Source organism: Lepidochelys olivacea (genome assembly GCF_965140295.1).
Source record: "Lepidochelys olivacea isolate rLepOli2 genome assembly, chromosome: 23".
Classification (NCBI taxonomy): domain Eukaryota; kingdom Metazoa; phylum Chordata; order Testudines; family Cheloniidae; genus Lepidochelys; species Lepidochelys olivacea.
In genome coordinates, this window is record NC_140433.1 from 1,051,020 (window position 1) to 1,074,778 (window position 23,759).

The window sequence follows — 23,759 nt, forward strand, 5'->3', positions numbered from 1 at the left end:
GTGCGCCCTGCCCCGACTGGGATCGCTCCGAGGCGGCCCGGCGACAGGGCTCGACTCCCCGCCATGGGCACAAGGGAGGCCGAGTGGAACTTCACCCAGCGTCAGGGCCCGGAGAACCGGCGCTGCCCGTCCGCCGACCCGCGGCGCCCCGCCGGAGCCTAGTCACGCCCTGCCCCGCTGGCGGCTCCCAAGTGACTCCTGCTGGCCCCTGGCTGCGGCCGCGCCCGTCAGCGGGACAGCCGGGCTCTAGGCCCCGAGTGCGAGGGGAAGGGGTTTGAAGGCTCCGGGGCCTGGCCCCACTGCTGGGCGCTCCTGGAAACGGCACTCAGGGGCCGCGGAAGACGTGAGAGTTGGCGGTTTGCCCAAGCTCTGGCAGGGGTCGGGTCCCCCTTGTGCCGTCTGAACCCCCCGCCCCCCTCAGCCTGCGGCGAAGCTCCTGGCCAGCCCCAAGGAGCGAGACCCCGGCCATGTCCTACCTCGTCCTTGGCCTGCAGCAGGAACTCGCTCCCATCGCCAGTCCTGGGGGAAGCAAGTGGCACGTTAGTGTCGTGTGGGATTGGGGGTGTGAGGTGCGAGGGGGGACGTGCGAGGGGGGAGCGCTGGGTTATGGGGGGGCTGCCTGGTAGAGGATCCCCCCAGTCGGCCCATGGCTGGCTCCCCGGCTGATCAGGACGCTATGTGGAAGCCCAGGGGGCTGCGTGCAGGGGGTGCCCGGGGCTGGGCTCCAGGAGAGGCCCTGGATGGCGGACGACAGAGGGATGATGGTTGCTTCCCTGCTCCAGCCCCACAACCCCAACTCGCCCCCCAGCACAGAGCCCCTGAGCCCCTGGGGCAGCACCTGCCCACACAGCTGCTGCCCCCCAGGGCCTGGTGTCTCTGGGATGGGGCGGGTGCCTGGTGTCTCTGACCTGGGGGAGGGAGGGGGGCGGATGCCCAGTGTCTCGGGGGGGGGCAGGTGCCCGGTGTCTCTGACCCGGGGTCGGGGGCGGCTGGACTCACTTGAGCTTGAAGACGTTCTTCTTCTTCTTGTAGTCGCTGGCCACCTGGCTGGTGGCCTGGTGCAGGGGGACCGGCGGCTCCCCGCCGTGGGTGCTGCCCGACGCCTGCCCCTTGGCGTCCTTATAGAAGCCCAGGTCCCCTCTGCTCAGGACACAGTAAAGGTTTACCCAGGACCTACCAAAACAGAGCGAGCCCAATGGAGCAGGGCAGACTGGGACCCCCCTGCCCATCCAGCCATACGGGGCAGGCCTGGGGTCATGGCCCCATGGCACCTCCGGGGGCGCTTCAGGGACCCCAGGAGGAGACCCCCTGCAGGGGAGCCCGGCTCAGCTGGCCAGGGCAGGATCCTGCCCTCCACGTTATGACCATCTCACTGGCAGGGGACAGGGCCCAAGAGGGTTAATGGTCTCCCAGACTGACGGACCCAGGGCCCAACTTGAGAGACCGGTCAGGAAGAGACGGAAACGAGGAGAGCTGTGAACTGCAGCCGGCTTGTTAGAGAGAAGGGGGCTGTCAGCTCAGGGCTTGGGAAGTCAGCAAACAAGTCGTGTCTATTGCCATGGCTTTGGTTCAAAGATCAATACAGGAATAGTAACATTTAGGAGGACACTGGAGGGAACTAGTTTTATTGTCTGTCTCTCTTTGAAGGTTGTGGTGACCTGTATCTGAGCTGTGGAATGGATAAATCACGCTGGGCTAATTGCCAGGATGTTTGGGAGAAGGGAAGTTAAGCCTGTTGTTTTCTCAGGCCAAAAGGCTGCTGGAAATGTATAAAGACCCCGGGACACAATCCTTCTTCATCTCAGATCTGCCAAGAAGGGGAAACCCTGAGCCATCAGGATTGAGATCCCCAGTCACTGACTGGAGTCGCCCTGAATATGGACACTCTCTAAAAGGACTTTTGGCAACTACAGACTCACCGTCTCTGCTCTGTATCTGGGCCTCAAGAAACTGAACTCAAGTCTGTCTGTGCATTGATCTTTCACCCAACTCTCTCTCTTCTTTTTTAATAAATGTTAGTTTATTTAATAAGAATTGGCTATAAGTGTGTATTTGGGATAAGATCTAAGTGATCATTGACCTGGGTCTGGGGCTTGGTCCTTTGGGATCGGGAGAGCCTTGTTTCTTTTACTGGGGTCTTGGTTTTCATAACCCTTTGTCCCCATACCGAGTGGTGCTGGTGGGGATACTGGGAAACTGGGGTGTCTAAGGGAATGGCTTGTGTGACTTGTGGTTAGCCAGTGGGGTGAGACCAAAGTCCTCTCTGGCTGGCTGGTTGGGTTTGCCTTAGAGGTGGAGAAACCCCGGCCTGGGGCTGTGACTTCCCTGCTCTAAGCAATTTGTCCTGAATTGATACTCTCAGTTGTGTCCCACCAGAGGCAGCCTCGTTACAACATTATTGTAGCTTGTGTTACAAGAACTGCCACGAGACTGTGGTGAGCAACAGCCCAGATCAGGGCCCCATCGCGCCGGGAGCTGCCCAGACCCCGGCCGAGATCAGGACCCCGTCACGCCGGGCGCTGCCCAGACCCCGGCCGAGATCAGGACCCCGTCGCGCCGGGCGCTGCCCAGACCCCAGCCGAGATCAGGGCCCCATCGCGCCGGGCACTGCCCAGACCCCAGCCGAGATCAGGGCCCCATCGCGCCGGGCGCTGCCCAGACCCCAGCCGAGATCAGGGCCCCATCGCGCCGGGCGCTGCCCAGACCCTGGCCGAGATCAGGACCCCGTCGCGCCGGGCGCTGCCCAGACCCCAGCCGAGATCAGGGCCCCATCGCGCCGGGCACTGCCCAGACCCCAGCCGAGATCAGGGCCCCGTCGCGCCGGGCGCTGCCCAGACCCTGGCCGAGATCAGGACCCCGTCGCGCCGGGCGCTGCCCAGACCCCAGCCGAGATCAGGACCCCATCGCGCCGGGCGCTGCCCAGACCCCAGCCGAGATCAGGACCCCGTCACGCCGGGCGCTGCCCAGACCCTGGCCGAGATCAGGACTCCATCGCGCCGGGCGCTGCCCAGACCCCAGCCGAGATCAGGACCCCGTCAGGCCGGGCGCTGCCCAGACCCTGGCCGAGATCAGGACCCCGTTGCACCGGGCGCTGCCCAGACCCTGGCCGAGATCAGGGCCCCGTCACGCCGGGCGCTGCCCAGACCCTGGCCGAGATCAGGGCCCCGTCAGGCTGGGCGCTGCCCAGACCCTGGCCGAGATCAGGGCCCCGTCAGGCCGGGCGCTGCCCAGACCCCGGCCGAGATCAGGGCCCTGTCGTGCTGGGTGTTGCCTGGACCCCGGCCGAGATCAGGGCCCCGTCAGGCCGGGCACCGCCCAGACCCTGGCCGAGATCAGGACCCCATCGCGCCGGGCGCTGCCCAGACCCCGGCCGAGATCAGGACCCCGTCACGCCGGGCGCTGCCCAGACCCCGGCCGAGATCAGGGCCCCGTCGCGCCGGGCGCTGCCCAGACCCTGGCCGAGATCAGGACCCCGTCAGGCCGGGCGCTGCCCAGACCCTGGCCGAGATCAGGGCCCCGTCAGGCCGGGCGCTGCCCAGACCCTGGCCGAGATCAGGACTCCATCGCGCCGGGCGCTGCCCAGACCCCGGCCGAGATCAGGGCCCCGTCGCGCCGGGCGCTGCCCAGACCCCAGCTGAGATTGAGGCCCCGTCGTGCTGGGTGTTGCCTGGACCCCGGCCGAGATCAGGACCCCGTCACGCCGGGCGCTGCCCAGACCCTGGCCGAGATCAGGGCCCAGTCGCGCCGGGCGCTGCCCAGACCCTGGCCGAGATCAGGACCCCATCGCGCCGGGCGCTGCCCAGACCCCGACCGAGATCAGGGCCCTGTCGTGCCGGGCGCTGCCCAGACCCTGGCCGAGATCAGGGCCCAGTCGCGCCGGGCGCTGCCCAGACCCTGGCCGAGATCAGGACCCCGTCAGGCCGGGCGCTGCCCAGACCCCGACCGGGATCAGGGCCCCATCGCGCCGGGCGCTGCCCAGACCCCGGCCGAGATCAGGGCCCCATCGCGCCGGGCGCTGCCCAGACCCCAGCTGAGATTGAGGCCCTGTCGTGCTGGGTGTTGCCTGGACCCCGGGGAGTCAGTGATGGAGGTGGGAGCTGAACCCCAGACTCCAGAGTCCCAGCCCGGTGCCCGCCCCGCTGGTGGGGGGCTGCTCAGTAGTGGCCAGGGCAGGGGACCGGCTCCCCTCCCCCGATCTTCCCCCGCAGCCCCAGCCCACTGGGCCCCCTGCTCGCGGCCCCGGCCCCTCACCTGTTGGAGGCCTTCTTGTTGGGCCCCTCCAGCTCGTGCTTGCGGAAGAGGAAGCCTTCCAGATGGACGGTGTGGGTGGGGGGCGGGGGGGGCGGGGCGCTGCTCTGGGCCGGTGCCGAGCGGGACCTGCGGCTCTCCCCCGGGGGCTGGCTGGGGTCCCTGGGCCGCGGCCTCCTCCTGGGCTTGGGCCTGTCGCGGGCCCGCGGCCGGTCCGGGCGTGGCGTCCTCTCGGGCAGCAGGTCAAGGCTGTTGGGCAGGTGGGTGGGGGAGTCGTGGGGCTGGCGGGGCAAAGACAGAGCGTCAGGTCGGGGCTGGACCCTGGACGGGCAGAGCCCCCGTCTCCCACCCGCCCCCAGGAGACAGGCTCTGGCCCTGATCCCGGGTCCCCTTGTGCCGTGGGCAGGGGGCCCAGGAGACGCTAAGACCCCTTCGCAGTCATCTAGGGCAGCTCTAGCTTACGTCCTGGCCCCACAGCGCTGAGCGATGCCTGGGGCCAGGCCGCTGGCCACTCTCCCGAGACGGGGTGTCGGGGACCCCTGCTTCCTTCTGAACCCGGCTTCAGGGGCTTTCCCCTGCAACGGGCAGGAGCAGACAAGGCAGCGGGCAGCTGAGCGGTTAACCCGGCTCTGCAGACCCGGGGCCAGATCCCCGGCTGGCGACAACAGGCCATCGCTCCTCCGACTCGTGCCACCGGACGCCGCGGGAGACACTTACCGGGGCTGGCACCTGGGCAGTTGACTCCTTCTCCTGCAGCTGCTCCACAATATCCGCCAGCGTGGTTTTGCTGCCAGCGAGGAGAGAGGGTGAGACGCGCGGCGGTGTCGGGCTCTGGGAAAGGGGGTCACGCCGGCCCAGGGAGGGGTCCAGACAGAGCTGGGATGGGTGGAGCGCGCTCAGCAAGCAGGGACCATGCAGACAGGTGTGAGACTCACTCCCGAGCACCCTGTCCCCCTCCTCGCACATCCCTGCGCCGTGCTCATCTCCCTCCTCTGGAGTACACGGCTACAGATTGAAACTGGTTTTTCGGCGCTGGGGTTTGTAGGTGTGGGCGCAGACGGGGCGCGCAGGGAGGGGATCGGTTCTGGTGCAGCTGGGGCGTTGGATGCCAGCGTGGCCAGGGCTCCCCGCCAGACGCTCCTGGGAATGGCAGAACTCACAGAGGGCGGCAGCTGGGACCCCGGGGATCAGGGAGCACGGCACTGCAGAGGAGGGGGAGCACTTGGCTGGCAGAGACCGGCCTGGGTTTGATCCCTCCCCGCCAGAGAGAGAGAAGCTGCACGAGGAGTTTGCGGCTTGGCAGCTGAGGCAGAAATGAGCCCAACACAGATCACACCGCCGGGCAGAACGGCGGGACGCTGCGCGGGCCCAGCTGAGCAACGTCGAAAGCCCTCGTGGTCGTCTCAGGTTCCCAGGGGAGCCAGGCCTGGCTCAGCTGGACCCGCTCCCAGGCCGAACGGGGGCGCTCAGTCTTATTCGAAAGCACGAGACTGGCCTCGGACTAGGAGGCCGCTGGCCTCGCTCAGCCAAGGGACACTGGCAATCCCGAGCCACGGTTCAAGTCTGAGCCTCGAAGAGACGTTACGAGAACAGCCCAGGGGGCCGCAGGGCAAGAGAACAAAGCCCGAGCACGAAATGTGCAACCAAGTTGGATACTGACAGGAATGTGGACTCGAGCTTCCATCCCTGGTCTGTTCGCGTCGGGCGAATTCAATTCTAGAGAATTGAATTGCTTTATTTTTACATCCACTGGCTGCCCCGTTTGGTGGGATTGATTTTAATTATTTACGTTTAATTCATCGATTGGTTTCGGAACCAGATTATTTCAGGTTGCTGGGAATGCAGCGTGCGCAATCCCCCAGCCCCCGGCTCGTGTTTGCACCGTCACTGCGACAAGGCAAGATGCAAAAGAAAAGCAGGCTTGTAGTGAGAAACCAGCTTGCTTTTTGGTTCAGTTTCTATAAAACCAGGTTACCTTTGAATCGCTCTGTGGTTCTGGCTGCCGGCCAAGCGCCCAACCCGGGGTTACTAACACTGGGCCTCGGGGATCCCCAGCTGTCCAGGGGTTTGTCCCGCCCCAGTTCGCCCTCTCCCGCGCCCCAGGACAGTGACATGTTTCATGGGCACATTTCAAAACAAACTGTGACACGCTGGCTGGATCGAACCCCTGGACTTCGGGGTGCCGCCCAGGCCCACCGGCAAGCGGTGAGCTAACACCCCCCCCCGGAGGACATTCTCTGGGGTGCCAGGGGCCCAGAGACGCCAGCGGGGGCCTCTCCGGGTGTGCAGCGTGGCACTCACCCGCCCCCTTTGGGCTCGTGCCGGGGTGTCTCCTGCTCGCTGGACTCCTGCCGCTCCAGCCGGCGCTCCCGGCGCTCCCGGCGCCTCTCCGGCTGCTCGTGCCGGGGCGTCTCCTGCTCGCTGGGCTCCGGCTGCATCTCAGCCCGGCTGACCTGGCCCGGCTCTGCCAGCACCGCGCCCGCCACGGGCACCTGCAGGTGCTGGCTCGGCTTGGCCTCCAGCCTCTCTTCAGCGGCCGCCTTGGCCTCCCTCAGCCTCTCGGCGCTGGTGGCCAGGCCCTCCTGCACGCGGTCGAGCCGGGGCTGCAGCCGCTCCGGCTTCATCTCCTGCCGCACGTAGGCCACCGTGAGCTCCAGCACCTCGGCGGGCTCGCCCGGGCCCCCGCTGGGCAGGGCCGGAGCCTGGGGCCGGCCCCGCAGCAGGTCCTGACGCTCCAGCTTTGCCTCGGCCTGGCGCAGCAGCGGGGGGCCCTTGGGGCCCGGCTCGCTGGGCTCCCCCAAGAACTTGCGGCCCAGGAGTGGCGTGGCCGGCTGCTTGCTCTGCTCGGCTTTCAGCTTCTCTAGCTGCAGGGAAAACGGGCTCTGGTTAAAGCCCAGGGCTGGGAGCCAGGACTCCTGGGTTCTCTCCCCAGCTCTGGGAGGGGACCAGGGGCTGGTAGTTAGAACAGGGGGGATTGGAGCCAGGACTCCTGGGTTCCATTTCCAGCCACCGAGATGGTGAAATTCGTTGCCCAATATGGTGTCGATCGGGGCGTGGCTGGGGGCGGACCGGAGATGTGGCCAGAGCCCCCTGTGCTGTGACTGTTCCCTGCCCCCTGGGGCTCATGGGGGTGGATCGGGGTGTAGACAGGGCAGATCAGGGGCATGGCCAGGCTCCCGAGCTGTGACTGCTTGCTGCCCCCGGGTCCACGGGTGGCGGATCGCGGGCATGGCTGGGGGTGGATCAGGGGCGTGGCCAGGGAGGATTGAGGGCGTGGCCAGGGTCGGAGCAGGGGCATGGCTGGGGTGGTGGCTGGGGGCATGGCTGGACCCCTGTACTGTGGCTGTTCCCTGCCCCCAGGGTCCACGGGGGGCAGATCAAGGGCGTGGCTAGGGGTGGATCGGGGGTGTGTGCTGGGGGTGGATCGGGGGCGTGGCCAGGGTCCCCTATGCTGTGACTGTTCCCTGCCCCAGGGCCCATGGGGCGTGGATCGGGGTGTGGCCAGACCCCTGCGCTGTGGCTGTTCCCTGCCCCCAGGGCCCAGGGGGGCAGATCGGGGGCGTGGCTGGGGGAAGCTGGGGGCGTGGCCAGACCCTTGCACTGTGGCTGTTCCCTGCCCCCAGGGGGGTGGATCGGGGGCATTGGTGGGGGAGGCTGGGGGCGTGGCCAGACCCCTGCGCTGTGGCTGTTCCCTGCCCCCAGGGCCCAGGGGGTGGAGGGGGCTGCCCCCCGTACCGTGGTGAGGCGCCGCAGGGAGCTGAATCTCTCCTCCCAGGAGGAGGCCGCCTTGCGAAAGGCCTCGTGGCGCCGGATCAGCTGCTCCACCTCGTCCACGCTGCTGCCCAGGTCGTGGCTCTTCAGCAGGGGCTCCTGGGCCGTGAGCCAGGCGTCGGCCACCACGGCCTCCTGCGCAAACTGGTGCACTTCCAGCACTGGGGAGAGCGGGTGAGAGGGGGGTGAGCATGTGGCCCCTCCGCACCCCCTTCACCCCAGCTCTCCCCTCGGGGGGGTCCGTCCGGGGGCTCCACATATCACCACCAATGGCAGGAGCCGCACAGCCGGGGGGTGCTGGTCTCAATGCGCCCGTCCACAGATGGGCCACTGAACACTGGCTCGACTCGCCCCGGGCACACGGCAACTAAGAGCGGAGGAGAGAACCCAGGCATCCTGGCTCCCCGCCCTCCCCCGCTCTAACCACTAGCCCCCACTCCCCTCCCAGAGCTGGGGAGAGAACCCAGGAGTCCTGGCTCCCAGCCCCCACTCCCTGCCCAGAGCCAGGATAGAACCCAGGCGTCCTGGCTTCCCTCCCTCCCCCGCTCTAACCACTAGCCCCCACTCCCCGCCCAGAGCCAGGATAGAACCCAGGCGTCCTGGCTCCCAGCTGCCCCCTGCCCCGGCTGGAAGCACTCGCCCCCAGGTTCATTAGAGGGTCCGTCCCAGCCTGGGGGGCGGGTGCCTTGCACTCACTCTGCTGCAGCCACTCCCAGTGCTTGTCCCACTTCTCAGTCAGCTCCTCCTTCTTGGCCAGCAGCTTCTCCAGCTGGCCCTTGATCTGCAGAGAGATGCGTGTGTCTGCCAGGCGTCTGTGCACCCCATATCCTGGCCCCCGGCGGTGCTGGCCCCTCGTCCTGCGCAGGGGCCCGGGGACCACCAGGCTGGGGAAACCCAGAGTGCGAGGGGTCCAGCCCAGGGGTTGTGCCCCACTGCAGGAGGGGGTGCGAATCCACACCGCAGCGCTGATTGGGGGGCACAAGGGGGGCTCGATCAATGAGCCAGACAGAGCCGCAGAGACAGGCCCAGGTGGGGACGGTGTGACGGATATCGGGGACCTGCAGGGACTGGCTAGGCAGATCCGGGCACAACTCTCCAGCCCCTGACTTCTCGCCTGCTGTACGAAGGGGGAAGAGTGTGGACGGACAGCCAGCCTCAGGGCTGGATGGAAGGGGAAGGATCCGTACGCAGAGGGCAGGGGGCCTGGATGGGGACAGACCGAGTTCTCCCCACGCTGCCCCGGGGCCTGTCAGTGCCTGCTCTCGGGGTGCTCCGTCCCCATCAGCAGCTCACTGGGAGCAGGTGGGGACCAGTAGGCCAAGGGTCTGGGGCAGGCAGCCACCGGGCCAGAGCCCAGCTGCTGCAAACAGGCCCAACTCCAGGGAAGCCGTCAGAGCGATGCCCAGCCGTGCCCTGGCCCGGGGCTGCCCCGGAGTCCTGCAGCCTGTCACCTTGTTATGTTGTATGTGAGTCTTACTGTTTTGCAGGAAAGCTGTGTGTGCCTCAGTTTCCCTGTGTACTGCACCAGTGTCTAGGTGGCGGGAATAAGCCTGGGTGACTTTTGTGAGGGCTGCTCCAGCTGCCTGCGGGGATGCTCTGGCCGCCCCTTCGTCACCTGAGACCCAGGAGGGGATGCGACCACGTGACTCTGGCCTGGGAAGCCAGACAAAGGCTGGAGGAGGAGCAACGGGCAGGGCAGGGGCCAGGCAGCTGGACGAGAGTTGGTCTCTGCAGGCTTTGGGGGCAGAGCCCTGGCTCTGGGCTCCCCTCCCCACAAGGTGGAGTTGGCTACAAGTCACTGATTTTGACGCTGTGCTCCGGTCGACTCATAAACCTTCTGTTTTCCCCGCTGGCCGAGAGTCCCGTCTGACTGCGAGGTTGGGGGCAGGGCCTCTGGCCCCCCCCCAGGACCCCGCCTGGGCGGACTCGCTGCGGGAAGCGCACGGAGGGGCAGGGGCGGCTGGAGGCTCCCAGGTCAGACCCAGGAAGGTGGAAGCTGGGGACGCGTCTCGCCCTGGAGACAGTCTGCCCCAGCCTCCTCACCCCGTCCCCCAGCCCCGCCGGCGTTACCTCCTCGGCTGCGGGGCTTCTGTTGAGCACCAGGGTCCTGCCCAGCTCCACGCAGGCCGCGATGCTCTGGCTCCGGGCGTCGATCTCGCTCTTCAGGCCCTGGTGATAGTTCATCAGCACCTCCACCGAGGACACGTCCCTGGGGGTAGACGGGGCAGGCCTGGCTACCGGGGAGGAGCAGGGCCGGGCAGAGGAGCCCCCAGAGCGGCCGCATGGGCTCCAGGGCCCCGACCCTGCCCTCGGATCCACGCCGGGGGACTCCCCAGCCAGCCCCGTCCCCACCGGGTCCTCCCCAGGGTGCCAGGCCTGGACAAACCTCCTCACTTCCTCAGACACCCAGAGGGGAGAGTCCGGACCCCGGGTTCTCTGCCCCCTTCCTGCCTCCGGAAGCTCAACCACGGCATTTGGCGTGGGTCCCTCCATCCATCTCTCCATCAGGGCGACCGCTCATCGGAAGGGCCAGGGCACGGGGCAGGGGGTTGAGGAGCCTGCGCTGGTGACTGTGAGAGGGCTGGCTGGCTGCTGCAGGATGGAGGGAAGGAGGGGTGAGGCGAGGGATGGAGTGAGGGACAGAGGGATGGAGTGAGGGATGGAGCGAGGGATGGAGGAATGGAGCGAGGGATGCAGCAGGATGGAGGGATGGAGCGAGGGATGGAGGGATGGAGCGAGGGATGCAGCAGGATGGAGGGATGGAGCGACGGATGGAGGGATGGAGCGAGGGATGCAGCAGGACGGAGTGATGGAACGAGGGATGGAGCGAGGGATGCAGCAGGACGGAGTGATGGAACGAGGGATGAAGGGATGGAGCGAGGGATGCAGCAGGATGGAGGGATGGAGCAACGGATGGAGGGATGGAGCGAGGGATGCAGCAGGATGGAGGGATGCAGCAGGATGGAGGGATGGAGCGATGGATGGAGGGATGCTGCAGGATGGAGGAATGGAGTGAGGGATGGAGAGAGGGATGCTGCAGGATGGAGAGATGGATGGAGGGATGGACCGAGGGATGGAGGAATGCTACAGGACAGAGGGATGGAGGGATGGAGCGAGGGATGCTGCAGGATGGAGGGATGGAGCGAGGGATGCTGCAGAAGGCTGCCTGGCTGTCTGGCTACCACAGGCCAAGGGCTGAGCCGCACGGAGCCATCTGTGGCTCCCAAGGCCAAACCCCGGTGGCCCCGGTACCTGGGCTTCTCACTGGTGCCGATCTGGCAGATGATGCCTTCCATCCAGGAGATGAGGTCGCGCACCATGCTGGTGAAGCGCATCTTCTCCGTGGTGGTGGTGATCTGTAGCCGGCACGCCTCGCATGAGCTCAGCAGTTCCTTCCACGCCCGCATCACATCCTGCTCCTTGGTGACGATGGCATCAGCGTTCTCCCCGGCGTACACCGTCCGCAGCTGGGCCGCCCCCTCCTGCAGCTGCCGCACCTGCTGGGGCACGGGGGCTGAGCGGAGCGGCCCGGGGCTGTGCACTGGGCACGAGGATCACTGCACCTGGCACTGCAATGCAGCTGCTTCTGGGGTGAGGGTGCGGGGGCCGGTTACGCAGGGCCCCGTGGCCGGGGGCCGCGAGGCGTCCCCTCCGGGCGGGGCGCGGAGGCCGGTTACGCAGGGCCCCGTGGCCGGGGGCCGCGAGGCGTTCCCCTCCGGGCGGGGCGCAGGGGCCGGTTACGCAGGGCCCCGTGGCCGGGGGCCGCGAGGCGTTCCCCTCCGGGCGGGGCGCGGGGGCCGGTTACGCAGGGCCCCGTGGCCGGGGGCCGCGAGGCGTTCCCCTCCGGGCGGGGCGCGGGGACCGGTTACGCAGGGCCCCGTGGCCGGGGGCCGCGAGGCGTTCCCCTCCGGGCGGGGCGCGGGGGCCGGTTACGCAGGGCCCCGTGGCCGGGGGCCGCGAGGCGTCCCCTCCGGGCGGGGCGCGGGGGCCGGTTACGCAGGGCCCCGTGGCCGGGGGCCGCGAGGCGTCCCCTCCGGGCGGGGCGCGGGGGCCGGTTACGCAGGGCCCCGTGGCCGGGGGCCGCGAGGCGTCCCCTCCGGGCGGGGCGCGGGGGCCGGTTACGCAGGGCCCCGTGGCCGGGGGCCGCGAGGCGTCCCCTCCGGGCGGGGCGCGGGGGCCGGTTACGCAGGGCCCCGTGGCCGGGGGCCGCGAGGCGTCCCCTCCGGGCGGGGCGCGGGGGCCGGTTACGCAGGGCCCCGTGGCCGGGGGCCGCGAGGCGTCCCCTCCGGGCGGGGCGCAGGGGCTGGTTGTCCCCCCAAAGGCCCCTTCCCTGCCTCGCCCCCTCACCTGGCTCACCAGCACCTGCACGTCGTGCTCGAAGGTGCTGAGCACCCCCTGCAGGGCCCCGGCGGAGCTGCGGGACTCGCGGGCTGCCACCTCCGGCAGCCGCTGCTGCTTCTCCTCGATCTGGGCCAGCAGGTCCTTGCAGTGGCTGAAGAACTTGTGCAGCTCGTGGGAGGCGGCCAGCATCTGGGCCCGCGTCTCCATCAGCTCCAGCAGGTCGGCCCAGGCCTCGTTCAGCCCGTCCTTCCACTCCGCGATGGTGGCCGCGTCCACGTGCCCGTAGTCGATCAGCTCGTCCACCATCTGGTTCACGGCCGAGAGCCGCTCGTTCCCCACGCTGCCCGTCTCGCTGGCGAACTCCGTGAACTTCTCCTGCAGCAGCTGGGGGGCGGGATGGGGGGTGAGCGCACGATACACGGACCAGGGCCCGGAGACCACGGCGGGGCCCCGGAGCGTGGCCTGGAGCCTGCAGGACGGCACACAGTGCGTGGGCTATGGCAGAGAAACCAGCCCGTGGCCTAGGGCCCAGCACTGGGAGCCCAGCCGGGGGAGGTGGAGAGCAGCACGGAGCCCATGGGAAAGGACACGGCAGGGACCCAGCACCCAGCCTGGCACAGAGAACCCGGCCCCGGGGCCATGTGGCCCAGTCTGGAGTGCGTCAGCCCTGGGGCTCAGGGGGGCATGTGTCATGGGGTCACCCAGGGCAGGACACAGGGGGGCGTGTGCCCTGGGGCCGCTGGGGGGCGTGTGCCCTGGGGGCGCTGGGGGCGCTGGGGGGCGTGTGCCCTGGGGGCATTGGGGCAGGGGGCGTGTGCCCTGGGGCCGCTGGGGGGCGTGTGCCCTGGGGGCGCTGGGGGCGCTGGGGGGCGTGTGCCCTGGGGGCATTGGGGCAGGGGGCGTGTGCCCTGGGGACGCTGGGGCCGCTGGGGGGGGTGTGCCCTGGGGGCGCTGGGGGGGGTGTGCCCTGGGGGCGCTGGGGGGCGTGTGCCCTGGGGGCGCTGGGGGCGCTGGGGGGCGTGTGCCCTGGGGGCGCTGGGGCCGCTGGGGGGCGTGTGCCCTGGGGGCGCTGGGGGCGCTGGGGGGCGTGTGCCCTGGGGGCGCTGGGGGGCCTGTGCCCTGGGGGCGCTGGGGGCGCTGGGGGGCGTGTGCCCTGGGGCCGCTGGGGGGCGTGTGCCCTGGGGGCGCTGGGGGCGCTGGGGGGCGTGTGCCCTGGGGGCGCTGGGGGGCGTGTGCCCTGGGGCCGCTGGGGGCGCTGGGGGGCGTGTGCCCTGGGGGCGCTGGGGGGCGTGTGCCCTGGGGGCGCTGGGGGCGCTGGGGGGCGTGTGCCCTGGGGGCGCTGGGGGGCGTGTGCCCTGGGGGCGCTGGGGGCGCTGGGGGGCGTGTGCCCTGGGGGCGCTGGGGCAGGGGGCGTGTGCCCTGGGGCCGCTGGGGGCGCTGGGGGGCGTGTGCCCTGGGGGCGCTGGGGGCGCTGGGGGGCGTGTGCCCTGGGGCCGCTGGGGGCGCTGGGGCAGGGGGCGTGTGCCCTGGGGCCGCTGGGGGCGCTGGGGGGCGTGTGCCCTGGGGCTGCTGGGGGGCGTGTGCCCTGGGGGCGCTGGGGCAGGGGGCGTGTGCCCTGGGGGCGCTGGGGGCGCTGGGGGGCGTGTGCCCTGGGGCTGCTGGGGGGCGTGTGCCCTGGGGGCGCTGGGGGGCGTGTGCCCTGGGGGCGCTGGGGGCGCTGGGGGGCGTGTGCCCTGGGGGCGCTGGGGGGCGTGTGCCCTGGGGGCGCTGGGGCAAGGGCACACGGCACAGCCCGGCCCCGCCCGCCCCGCCCCCAGCGCCCGCCCGCGGGCTGCCTCCCTCACCGTGACGTGCTCCAAGTCCTGGCCCAGCTCCGGTGACCCGGCCACCACCTCCTTCTCGGCGATCCAGTGCTCCAGGTCGTCCACCTCGCGGCCAAGCTGGCAGAACCAGTAGTGCTGCTCCAGCCTGGCCTTGCGCTGCTCCGCCAGGCCCTTCAGAGACACGTAGAGCCGGTCAGCCCGAGACTGCCGCCTACTCATCTGTTCGCTGGGCAAGGACACACCTGGTCAGTGCCGAGAACCGCGCCGGCGAGGGGCGGGCGGGGGGCGGGCGGGCGAGGGGCGGGCGGGGGGCGGGCGGGGGGCGGGCGGGCGAGGGGCGGGCGAGGAGCGGGCGGGGGGCGGGCGGGGGGCGGGCGGGCGAGGGGTGGGCGAGGAGCGGGCGGGGGGCGGGCGGGGGGCGGGCGAGGGGCGGGCGGGCGGCGGGCGGGCGGCGGGCGGGCGGGGGGCGGGCGGGCGAGGGGCGGGCAGGCGGGGGGCGGGCGAGGGGCGGGGGGCGGGCGAGGGGCGGGGGGCGGGCGAGGGGCGGGGGGCGGGCGAGGGGCGGGCGGGGGGCGGGCGGGCGGCTCCCACCCACCTGGCGGGGTGGCCCAGCTCCAGCAGGGCGCGGCACTGGCGGGACAGCTGGGCGACCGTCTCCTCGTAGTTCTCAATCGTCTGCTCCAGCAGCAGGTGCTTCTTCAGCAGCTGCAGGGTGCTCTGCTCGTCCTGGGGCGGGGAGAGGCCGCTGGGGTCAGCGGGGGGATCCCGGCCCGGGGCCCGGCCGCTCAGGGGTGGGCGAGGGGGTAAGCTGGCCGCCCTGCCAGGCCGCTCCCAACCATCGGCTCCCGCTCCTGGGGCGCCAAACAGCCCAGGGGAGAGCGCCCCCTGCTGCCCGCACCCCGCTCCCTGCCCCACAGCGCCCCCTAGCGCCGCCTGGGGGCCAGCCCTGCCTGCTGGGGGAGAGCGCCCCCTGCCGAGCCCCCCGCCCTGCTCCCTGCCCCACAGCGCCCCCTAGCGCCGCCCTGGGGCCAGCGCCCCGTGCCGAGCCCCCTGCCCCATAGCGCCCCCTAGCGCCGCCCTGGGGCCAGCCCCGCCTGCCGGGGGACAGCACCCCCTGCTGAGCCCCCCCCGCCCTGCTCCCTGCCCCACAGCGCCCCCTAGTGCCGCCCTGGGCCAGCCCCGCCTGCCGGGGGAGAGCGCCCCCTGCCGAGCCCCCCGCCCTGCTCCCTGCCCCACAGCGCCCCCTAGCGCCGCCCTGGGTCAGCCCCGCCTGCCGGGGGAGAGCACCCCCTGCCGAGCCCCCCGCCCTGCTCCCTGCCCCACAGCGCCCCCTAGCGCCGCCCTGGGCCAGCCCTGCCTGCCGGGGGACAGCGCCCCCTGCTGAGCCCCCCCACCCTGCTCCCTGCCCCTCAGCGCCCCCTAGACCCCCCTCACCTTGCCCTTCTCCTCGTTCATGAGCAGCAGCTCCTGCTCGCTGAGCCAGGCCTCCACCTGGCCGGCGTCGAAGTGGTACTGCTCCACCTGGTAGGTGGCGTCCAGCAGCTGCTGGCGCTGCTCCGTCTGCTCCTGCAGCGCCCCCCACAGCTCCCGCAGCCTCTCCAGCAGCCGCCGCACCCCGTCCACCTCGGGGCTCCTGAGGGAGGCGAGGGCGCCCGCCCGGGCCAGCACCTCGTCCACCCGGGCCTGGTGCGTCTGCAGCTCCCGCCGCAGGTTCTGGTGTGGGGCGTGGGGGGCAGGGTCAGCGGCACCCAGTCACACATACGGGGGGCGGTCTCGGCAGCACGGCGCTCCACCAGCTGGGGCCCCCCAGCACCCTGCGCAAAGGGACTGGGCCCCATAACCCCCACCAGCAAGGGGGGGTCAGTGCCCAAGACACAGAGAGGGGCAGGGGTCGGATCCCCCCAATGTCACACAGAGCCAGGCACAGAACCCAGGAGTCCTGGCTCCCAGCCACCACCTACCCTCTAACCACTAGCCCCCACTCCCCTCCCAGAGCCAGGGAGAGAACCCAGGAGTCCTGGCTCCCAGCCCCCATCTCTAACCACTAGCCTCCACTCCCCTCCCAGAGCCAGGGAGAGAACCCAGGCGTCCGGGCACCAGCCTCCCCCACCCTCCCAGCTCTAACCACTAGTCCCCGCTCCCCTCCCAGAGCCAGGGAGAGAACCCAGGAGTCCTGGCTCCCGGCCCCCATCTCTAACCACTAGCCTCCACTCCCCTCCCAGAGCCAGGGAGAGAACCCAGGAGTCCTGGCTCCCGGCCCCCATCTCTAACCACTAGCCTCCACTCCCCTCCCAGAGCCAGGGAGAGAACCCAGGAGTCCTGGCTCCCAGCCCCCATCTCTAACCACTAGCCCCCACTCCCCTCCCAGAGCCAGGGAGAGAACCCAGGCGTCCGGGCACCAGCCTCCCCCACCCCCCCAGCTCTAACCACTAGTCCCTGCTCCCCTTCCAGAGCCAGGGAGAGAACCCTGGAGTCCTGGCTCCCAGCTTCCCCCACTCTTCTCCCAGCGCAGGGGAGAGAACCCAGGTGTCCGGGCGCCCAGCCTGCCCTGCTGCAGGATCCCAGTGCTGGGCGAGGACAAAGCACCCACCTGGTTCTTCTTGATGAACTGCTGCACGGCCTGCAGACTGCTCCCGGGATCTCTCAAGGTGGCGAGTGGCAGCCGGTCCTGGACCCAGCTCTGGAGGGAGACGGGACGGAGCAGAGGAGCTGTGGCATGAAAACCGAGGGCTGGGCCCAGGCCGGGCCAGGGGGCCGGGGCGCAGTGTGAATGAAGCAAACCCGAGGGAATGGCAGCGCCTGGATCAGACCCTGTGCACCAGACCCCGCCCGCCTGGTGTAAATCGGTGTCATTGCACTGGAGTCACTGGGCCGGATCGTAATTGTGGGATTCATTGTTTGTATTTTGTATAGTTTAGAAGAAGGATAAAGAAGAAGAAGATAACCATGTAGCATGTATGAAATGGACCAATGTACGCTGATTGTACTCTGCCGGCCACCCTGACTGGACCGCAGGAAGGAACGACTAATGCATCAGACAGGCGGCCTGTGTCTGAACTGATGTTAAGGCAGGAACAGAGCAGAACAGTCCTCATGGCTGATTCTGGTCACCTTTGGTTTAGGAAAAGTTTTCATGACAGTGTTTGCTATAAGGTCTTGTTTCTTATCTGCACTGCAAACCAAGTTGTGTGAGGTTCTTTTGTAATCCCTTTAGTAACCATATAACCCTTCCTAAAATGGATTCCTGTCTGAAAGTCTCTGTTCAATTGTTTGGGGTGAGGAAAGGATGGGTGCGTGGTTAAGGATGAGTGTGAAAGCCTCACAAATGTCCAGATGTGTGAGAGACTTGGAGAAACAATCAGAAAACACCCATTGTAGCTGATGCTAAACGAGTTTAGCAGCACTGACGACCTCAGAGGTGAGGCAAACACCCCCGAAGGCGAGACAACAAATAAGAGAGAACAGCAGAAAACCCTGAGATTAACCCCATTTAAGGACTAAAGATTACAGAATGACATTGCAAAGTTAAACTTTCACCCAGACCACACACCACATGATCCATTGTCTACAGCCAAGCTCTGAGATACAACCGCATTTGCTCCAACCCCTCAGACAGAGACAAACACCTACAAGATCGCTATCAAGCATTCTTACAACTACAATACACACCTGCGGAAGTGAAGAAACAGACTGACAGAGCCAGAAGGGTACCCAGAAGTTACCTACTACAGGACAGGCCCAACAAAGAAAATAACAGAACGCCACTAGCTGTCACCTTCAGCCCCCAACTAAAACCCCTCCAACGCATCGTCAGGGATTTACAACCTATCCTGAAGGACGACCCATCACTCTCACAGATCTTGGGAGACAGGCCAGTCCTTGCCTACAGACAGCCCCCCAGCGTGAAGCAAATACTCACCAGCAACCACACACCACAACAAAAACACTAACCCAGGAACCTATCCTTGCAACAAAGCCCGTTGCCAGCTGTGTCCACATATCTATTCAGGGGACACCATCACAGGGCCTAATCACATCAGCCACGCTATCAGAGGCTCGTTCACCTGCACATCCACCAATGTGATCTATGCCATCATGTGCCAGCAATGCCCCTCTGCCATGTACATTGGTCAGACTGGACAGTCTCTACGTAAAAGAATAAATGGACACAAATCAGATGTCAAGAATTATAACATTCAAAACCAGTCGGAGAACACTTCAATCTCTCTGGTCACTCGATTACAGACCTAAAAGTGGCAATTCTTCAACAAAAAAACTTCAAAAACAGACTCCAATGAGAGACTGCTGAATTGGAATTAATTTGCAAACTGGATACAATTAACTTAGGCTTGAATAGAGACTGGGAGTGGATGGGTCATTACACAAAGTAAAACTATTTCCCCATGTTTATTCCCCCCCTCTCCCCCCCCCCCCCGTTCCTCACACGTTCTTGTCAACTGCTGGAAATGGTCCACCTTGATTATCACTACAAAAGGTCCGTTCCCCACCACACACCCCGCTATTACCAGCAGGAGAGCTCACCTTTCCTGATCACTCTCCTTACAGTGTGTATGGTAGCACCCATTGTTTCGTGTTCTCCGTGTATATAAATCTCCCCACTGTATTTTCCACTGAATGCATCCGATGAAGTGAGCTGTAGCTCACGAAAGCTCATGCTCAAATAAATTTGTTAGTCTCTAAGGTGCCACAAGTCCTCCTGTTCTTTTTGCGGATACGGACTAACACGGCTGCTGCTCTGAAACATTGCAAAGTCCACAGACTAAAGTGGGAATTTACAAGTATAAACCTGGGGTGTTTCGCCATAAGACTCTGGGGTCAGTCCTGCAAAGCCTCGGAGCATCGGATCGCGACTGACAGAGCCCAGCTCCTCACTCGCGCTCAGTCTGCCTGGCCGTTGGATTGACTCGGGCTACGCCAGACTGGGAACTGGAAGACCATCTGGGGTGTGTGTGTTTTACTTATAAGCATAACAAGATCCCCCCCGGTGTCACTCCATTGGTGTAAACTGGTGTCACTCCACTGGATTTATCAGGGCCAGCCCCCCAGCGTGTGCAAATCCGCGGCGTTCCACCGATCTCAGAATGCACCAGTGCCCGGCCCCACAGGGCCCCACCTCGCAGGTGTGGGGCCGCCCCGACACTGCTTGGGCAGCCGGGAACTCCACCTCCCCAGCCCCCTCCATCCCTGGCCTTTCTGGTGACTGGGGCTCTAACTGGGTCCCTGCCTGCTGGGAGCCACTGGCCAGCTCCTGGAACTGGGGCAGGGGATGGGAAGCTGCCCCCCGTCCCCCCGGCAATCCCCGACTTACGATCTCGTCCTCCAGGTCGCGGCAGACCTGATGCACCTCCTTGGAAGCCAGCAGGATCCTCCTCCTCTCTTTCAGGGGCTCGATGAGGCGGACAATCCGTGTCCCCACCGCGTTCTGCTTCTCGTCCACCGCCTCCTTGCTGGCCGGCTCCAGGGGCAGGGAGGCCAGCTGCGCCTGGAGCTGCCCGGCCTCTTTGTACCACTCCTCCATCTGCGACTCCATCGTCTGCGAGAGAGAGAGACAGCAGAGGGGTGAGGGCCAGGGGCTGAGCGTCGGGGGCAGGGCGGCAAGGCCGGGGGCTGGAGGGAGGCACGGGCCGGGCACGGTGCAGGACGGCGAACGATCACACGGGGTCCTTCTCACCTCGACCTTTACGAGCCACGTTCTTGCTGGAGAATGGGACTCGCCTCCCAGCCCACCCCCGGCCCTGCCCGGGCCACTAACTAGAGACAGGAGCCCCTGTGAGGGCCACTTGGACCCACGGCCGGCACGTCAGGCACTGTGTCACTGCACAGGAGCCAACAGGGCCCGATCCCCAGCCTGTAGCTCCTGGGGGCCTGACTCCCAGCTGCTCGTCCCCACCGGCGCATGATGGGCGTGAAATGCTTCCCTTCCACGCACCCTGCGCTGGAGTGACCGGGAAGGGGGCAGGCAGCAGGCAGCGGTGGTTGGGACCCATGGAGCTGCGCTAATTTGCACCCACTTGGGATCTGGCCCCTCCGCTCCGGCCGGCCCCTGTGAAATCGCCTCATGGTGCTGTCTTCACAGAGGGGCAGCGGGAAGGGATCAGGCCCGGGGCTTTCAGCGCTTCCCCGAGCAGCCCTCTTCCTGCCCCGGGCCCGCAGGAGGCTGTTCTCCTTCCGGAGACGAATGAGCCCCGATCCCGCCTCAGGGGCGGCTGGGGGAAAGCCACCTGGGACTCATTTCCCATATCTCGGTGGCAATGGAAGCGAAGAGACGGTCTCCCTGGTATGCACATCGCTGTGCCTGCGAAGGTCCCCCCACCATGCCCCGGTGCCAGGGCCCTCGTTAGGTTAGACGCCAGCCTGCCACGGCGCGGGGCCTGGGATCACTCGGGGCCCCGGGGATCCAGCCCAGCGTTTCTGAGTCTGCGACACCGAGTTAGTTACTCCTGGGCAGCTGCACCTGGCTGGGAGCGGTCAGGGTGAACTGAGCTAGGCTGGAGGAAGCAGGGCTCCCCAGCCGGGCATGGATCTCAAACCCGGGATTACAGGCCCCGGCGACTGACCACGGCCGCCATCGGACCCCAGCTTCTGGGGATGTAACGAAGCGGGACTGTTCTGAATATTTCCTCTGAATACTGTAGGGGTGCCTCAGTTTCCCCTAGGCAGTTCTTAAGTCTCTAGATGATGGGAAAGGAACAAAGCCCAGAGGAGGAGGGGCTGGAGGGAGTTTCAGTTTGGGGCTGGCTGGGACATGGAGTGAAGGGCAGACTTGGTTGTCTGGCTCACTGCCCCCCAGAATGGACCCAGCTGAGGGGTCCTGTTCTCTGCACCTACAAGCTCTGTGGTAGACCATGTTCCTGTCGTCTAATAAACCTCTGTTTTACTGGCTGGCTCAGAGTCCCGTCTGGCTGCGGAGTTGGGGGGCAGGACCCTCTGGCTTCCCCAGGACCCCGCCTGGGCAGACTCGCTGTGGGAAGCGCACGGAAGGGCAGAGGATGCTGAAGGCTCCAAGGTCGGACCCAGGAAGGTGGAAGCCGGGTGAGCTGTGTGTCCTGCAGACAGGCTGCTCCCAGAGAGGAGACTCCCCCAGAGTCCTGCCTGGCTTCGTAGGGAGCAGTTCCAGAGCATCGCCTGGGGACTCTGTGACAACTGGTGGCAAAGGTGGGATCTACTGCACCCCCACTTCCCAGCACAATGGGCCAAGACGTGCGGAATCCAAAGGGCTGCCCCAGTGTCCCCCTCACTGGGGTTATCCGCCAGCAGCGCGGTGCTTGGCAATCTGCTCCTAGGCAGCCTGTCCTCAGTGACAGGTCGTCTCCCGACACCAGCAGCCAGACCGGGCCTCACAGGGGTGTGAACGTGACTGGGAATCAGGGCCAGGCCCCTCCCAGCCACTCCAGGGACTGGCACCACGGCTGCAGAAACGGCTTGGCCAACTGCAAACACAGAGTCCTGGCTCCCAATCCCCCTGCTCTAACCACTAGACCCCCCTCCGTTCCCAGAGCTGGGAGAGAACCCAGGAGTCCGGACGCCCAGTCCACCCCTTCACACTGCCTCCATGCAGCATCCCCACGTGCTGGGCTTGGTATCCCACGTCCAGCCCCCTCCCAGCTGGGCCCCGCCCAGCCCTACCTGGAGTTTCTTCAGCTGGTTGTTGACGGTGGCCAGGCTGGCACCAGCATCCACAGCCTGCAGCTGCCCCTCCATGTTCACCAGCCTCTTGTCCAGGTCCGCATAGCTCTGCACCAGCTGCTCCGCCTTGCTGGCCTCGAAGAGCTGCTGGGCCCTGGCCTGCGACGTGCTCTCGAGCTCTGCCCAGCACTGCCGGATCTCTTCCAGCTGCTTCCTCACCGAGCCGGCCAGCTCCGGCTTCTCCTCAAGGAGCTGCCGGCCTTCCTGTGCGGGCAGAGGGCAGGATCAGCGCCAGACTCACCCTCTGCTGCAAAGCCAGGCCCGGCACCCAGGCCCAGCCTGGGACCCCGCGGCTCCGCGAGGGCTGGGATCCTGGCCCCAGTGAGGTCAGCGGGGCAGGATTTCACCCCCTCGGGCCCAGAACCCGTCAACGGGGTTGCAGGGCTGCGGGGACGGCTCCTGACGCCTGCCTGCGCCTGTCCTAGCTTTGGCAAGGCAGGCGCAGACCTGTAACCGCCCCCCGCCCCCCGCCCAGCCAGAACCCGGCTCGGCACCTGCACCATGCACCCTTAGTCCCCAGCGGTACGTCAGCGTATCACAGTAGTGCCCAGAGACATCAGCTGGGATCAGGGCCCCGTTGCGCCGGGTGCTGCTCAGACCCCAACTGAGATCAGGGCCCCATTGTGCCTGGGGGGGCACACGGCTACACACACACACGGCTGGGGGGGACACGGATCCACGCGCACACACAGCTGGGGGGGGACACGGCTACACACACACACGGCTGGGGGGGACACGGATCCACGCGCACACACACGGCTGGGGGGGACACGGATCCACAAACACACACACAGCTGGGGGGGGACATGGCTCCACACACACATAGCTGGGGGGGACACGGATCCACAAACACACACATGGCTGGGGGGGGACAAGGCTTCAGAAACACACACGCTGGTGGGGGGGGACACGGCTCCAGAAACACACACGCAGCTGGGGGGGGACAAGGCTTCAGAAACACACACACAGCTGCGGGGGACACGGATCCACAAACACACACGCAGCTGGGGGGGGACAAGGCTTCAGAAACACACACGCAGCTGGGGGGGGACAAGGCTTCAGAAACACACACGCAGCTGGGGGGGGACAAGGCTTCAGAAACACACACGCAGCTGGGGGGGGACAAGGCTTCAGAAACACACACGCTGCTGGGGGGGGACATGGATCCACAAACACACACGCAGCTGGGGGGGACACGGCTCCAGAAACACACACGCAGCTGGGGGGGACACGGCTCCAGAAACACACACGCAGCTGGGGGGGACACGGCTCCAGAAACACACACGCAGCTGGGGGGGGACAAGGCTTCAGAAACACACACGCTGCTGGGGGGGGACATGGATCCACAAACACACACGCAGCTGGGGGGGACACGGCTCCAGAAACACACACGCAGCTGGGGGGGACACGGATCCACAAACACACACGCAGCTGGGGGGGGACAAGGCTTCAGAAACACACACACAGCTGGGGGGGACACGGATCCACAAACACACACACAGCTGGGGGGGGACAAGGCTTCAGAAACACACACGCTGCTGGGGGGGACACGGATACACCCCCCCAGCACACACATTTTATAAGCAGCCTCATGGCTTCTGCCTGGGAAAGGTCTCTGTGCCCCCCAGGGTTCCCCCCGCAGGGCTCCCTCACACCAAAGGAGGTCGGTGGAGGACACAGGCCGCCCCCCAGCCCTCTGCGCCTGCGAAGCACCCTGGCATCCCTTGTGCGACCCCCGGGCCCAGCCCCTGCTCCCAGCAGCGCCCAGAGCCAGACCTAGGGGACCCTTTCCGGGGGCGGGGGGCGGCCGGACCCCTGCGAGCCGCGGAGCCCCCTGCCTCTCCCTGGCGCTGGGCTCTGGCCCCGGCC

At 67.2% G+C, this 23,759-nt stretch overlaps 1 protein-coding gene across 3 annotated transcripts in view; it reads right to left on the minus strand.

Annotated features, from left to right (window-relative positions):
* SPTBN4 (spectrin beta, non-erythrocytic 4) overlaps positions 1-23,759 on the minus strand; it is a 70,734-nt gene that overhangs the window by 3,634 nt on the left and 43,341 nt on the right. For all 3 annotated transcript variants that reach the window (XM_084612243.1, XM_084612244.1, XM_084612245.1), the window contains 16 exons: positions 21,831-22,094; positions 19,513-19,737; positions 16,774-16,863; positions 15,618-15,896; positions 14,779-14,909; positions 14,205-14,409; positions 12,367-12,744; positions 11,272-11,516; positions 10,090-10,228; positions 8,716-8,800; positions 7,984-8,180; positions 6,550-7,112; positions 4,966-5,035; positions 4,252-4,529; positions 1,000-1,173; positions 477-519 (listed from right to left, as the gene is read on the minus strand). In XM_084612243.1, the coding sequence (XP_084468369.1) occupies positions 477-519; positions 1,000-1,173; positions 4,252-4,529; positions 4,966-5,035; positions 6,550-7,112; positions 7,984-8,180; positions 8,716-8,800; positions 10,090-10,228; positions 11,272-11,516; positions 12,367-12,744; positions 14,205-14,409; positions 14,779-14,909; positions 15,618-15,896; positions 16,774-16,863; positions 19,513-19,737; positions 21,831-22,094 (3,366 nt within the window). The remainder of the gene's footprint in view (positions 1-476; positions 520-999; positions 1,174-4,251; positions 4,530-4,965; positions 5,036-6,549; positions 7,113-7,983; positions 8,181-8,715; positions 8,801-10,089; positions 10,229-11,271; positions 11,517-12,366; positions 12,745-14,204; positions 14,410-14,778; positions 14,910-15,617; positions 15,897-16,773; positions 16,864-19,512; positions 19,738-21,830; positions 22,095-23,759) is intronic.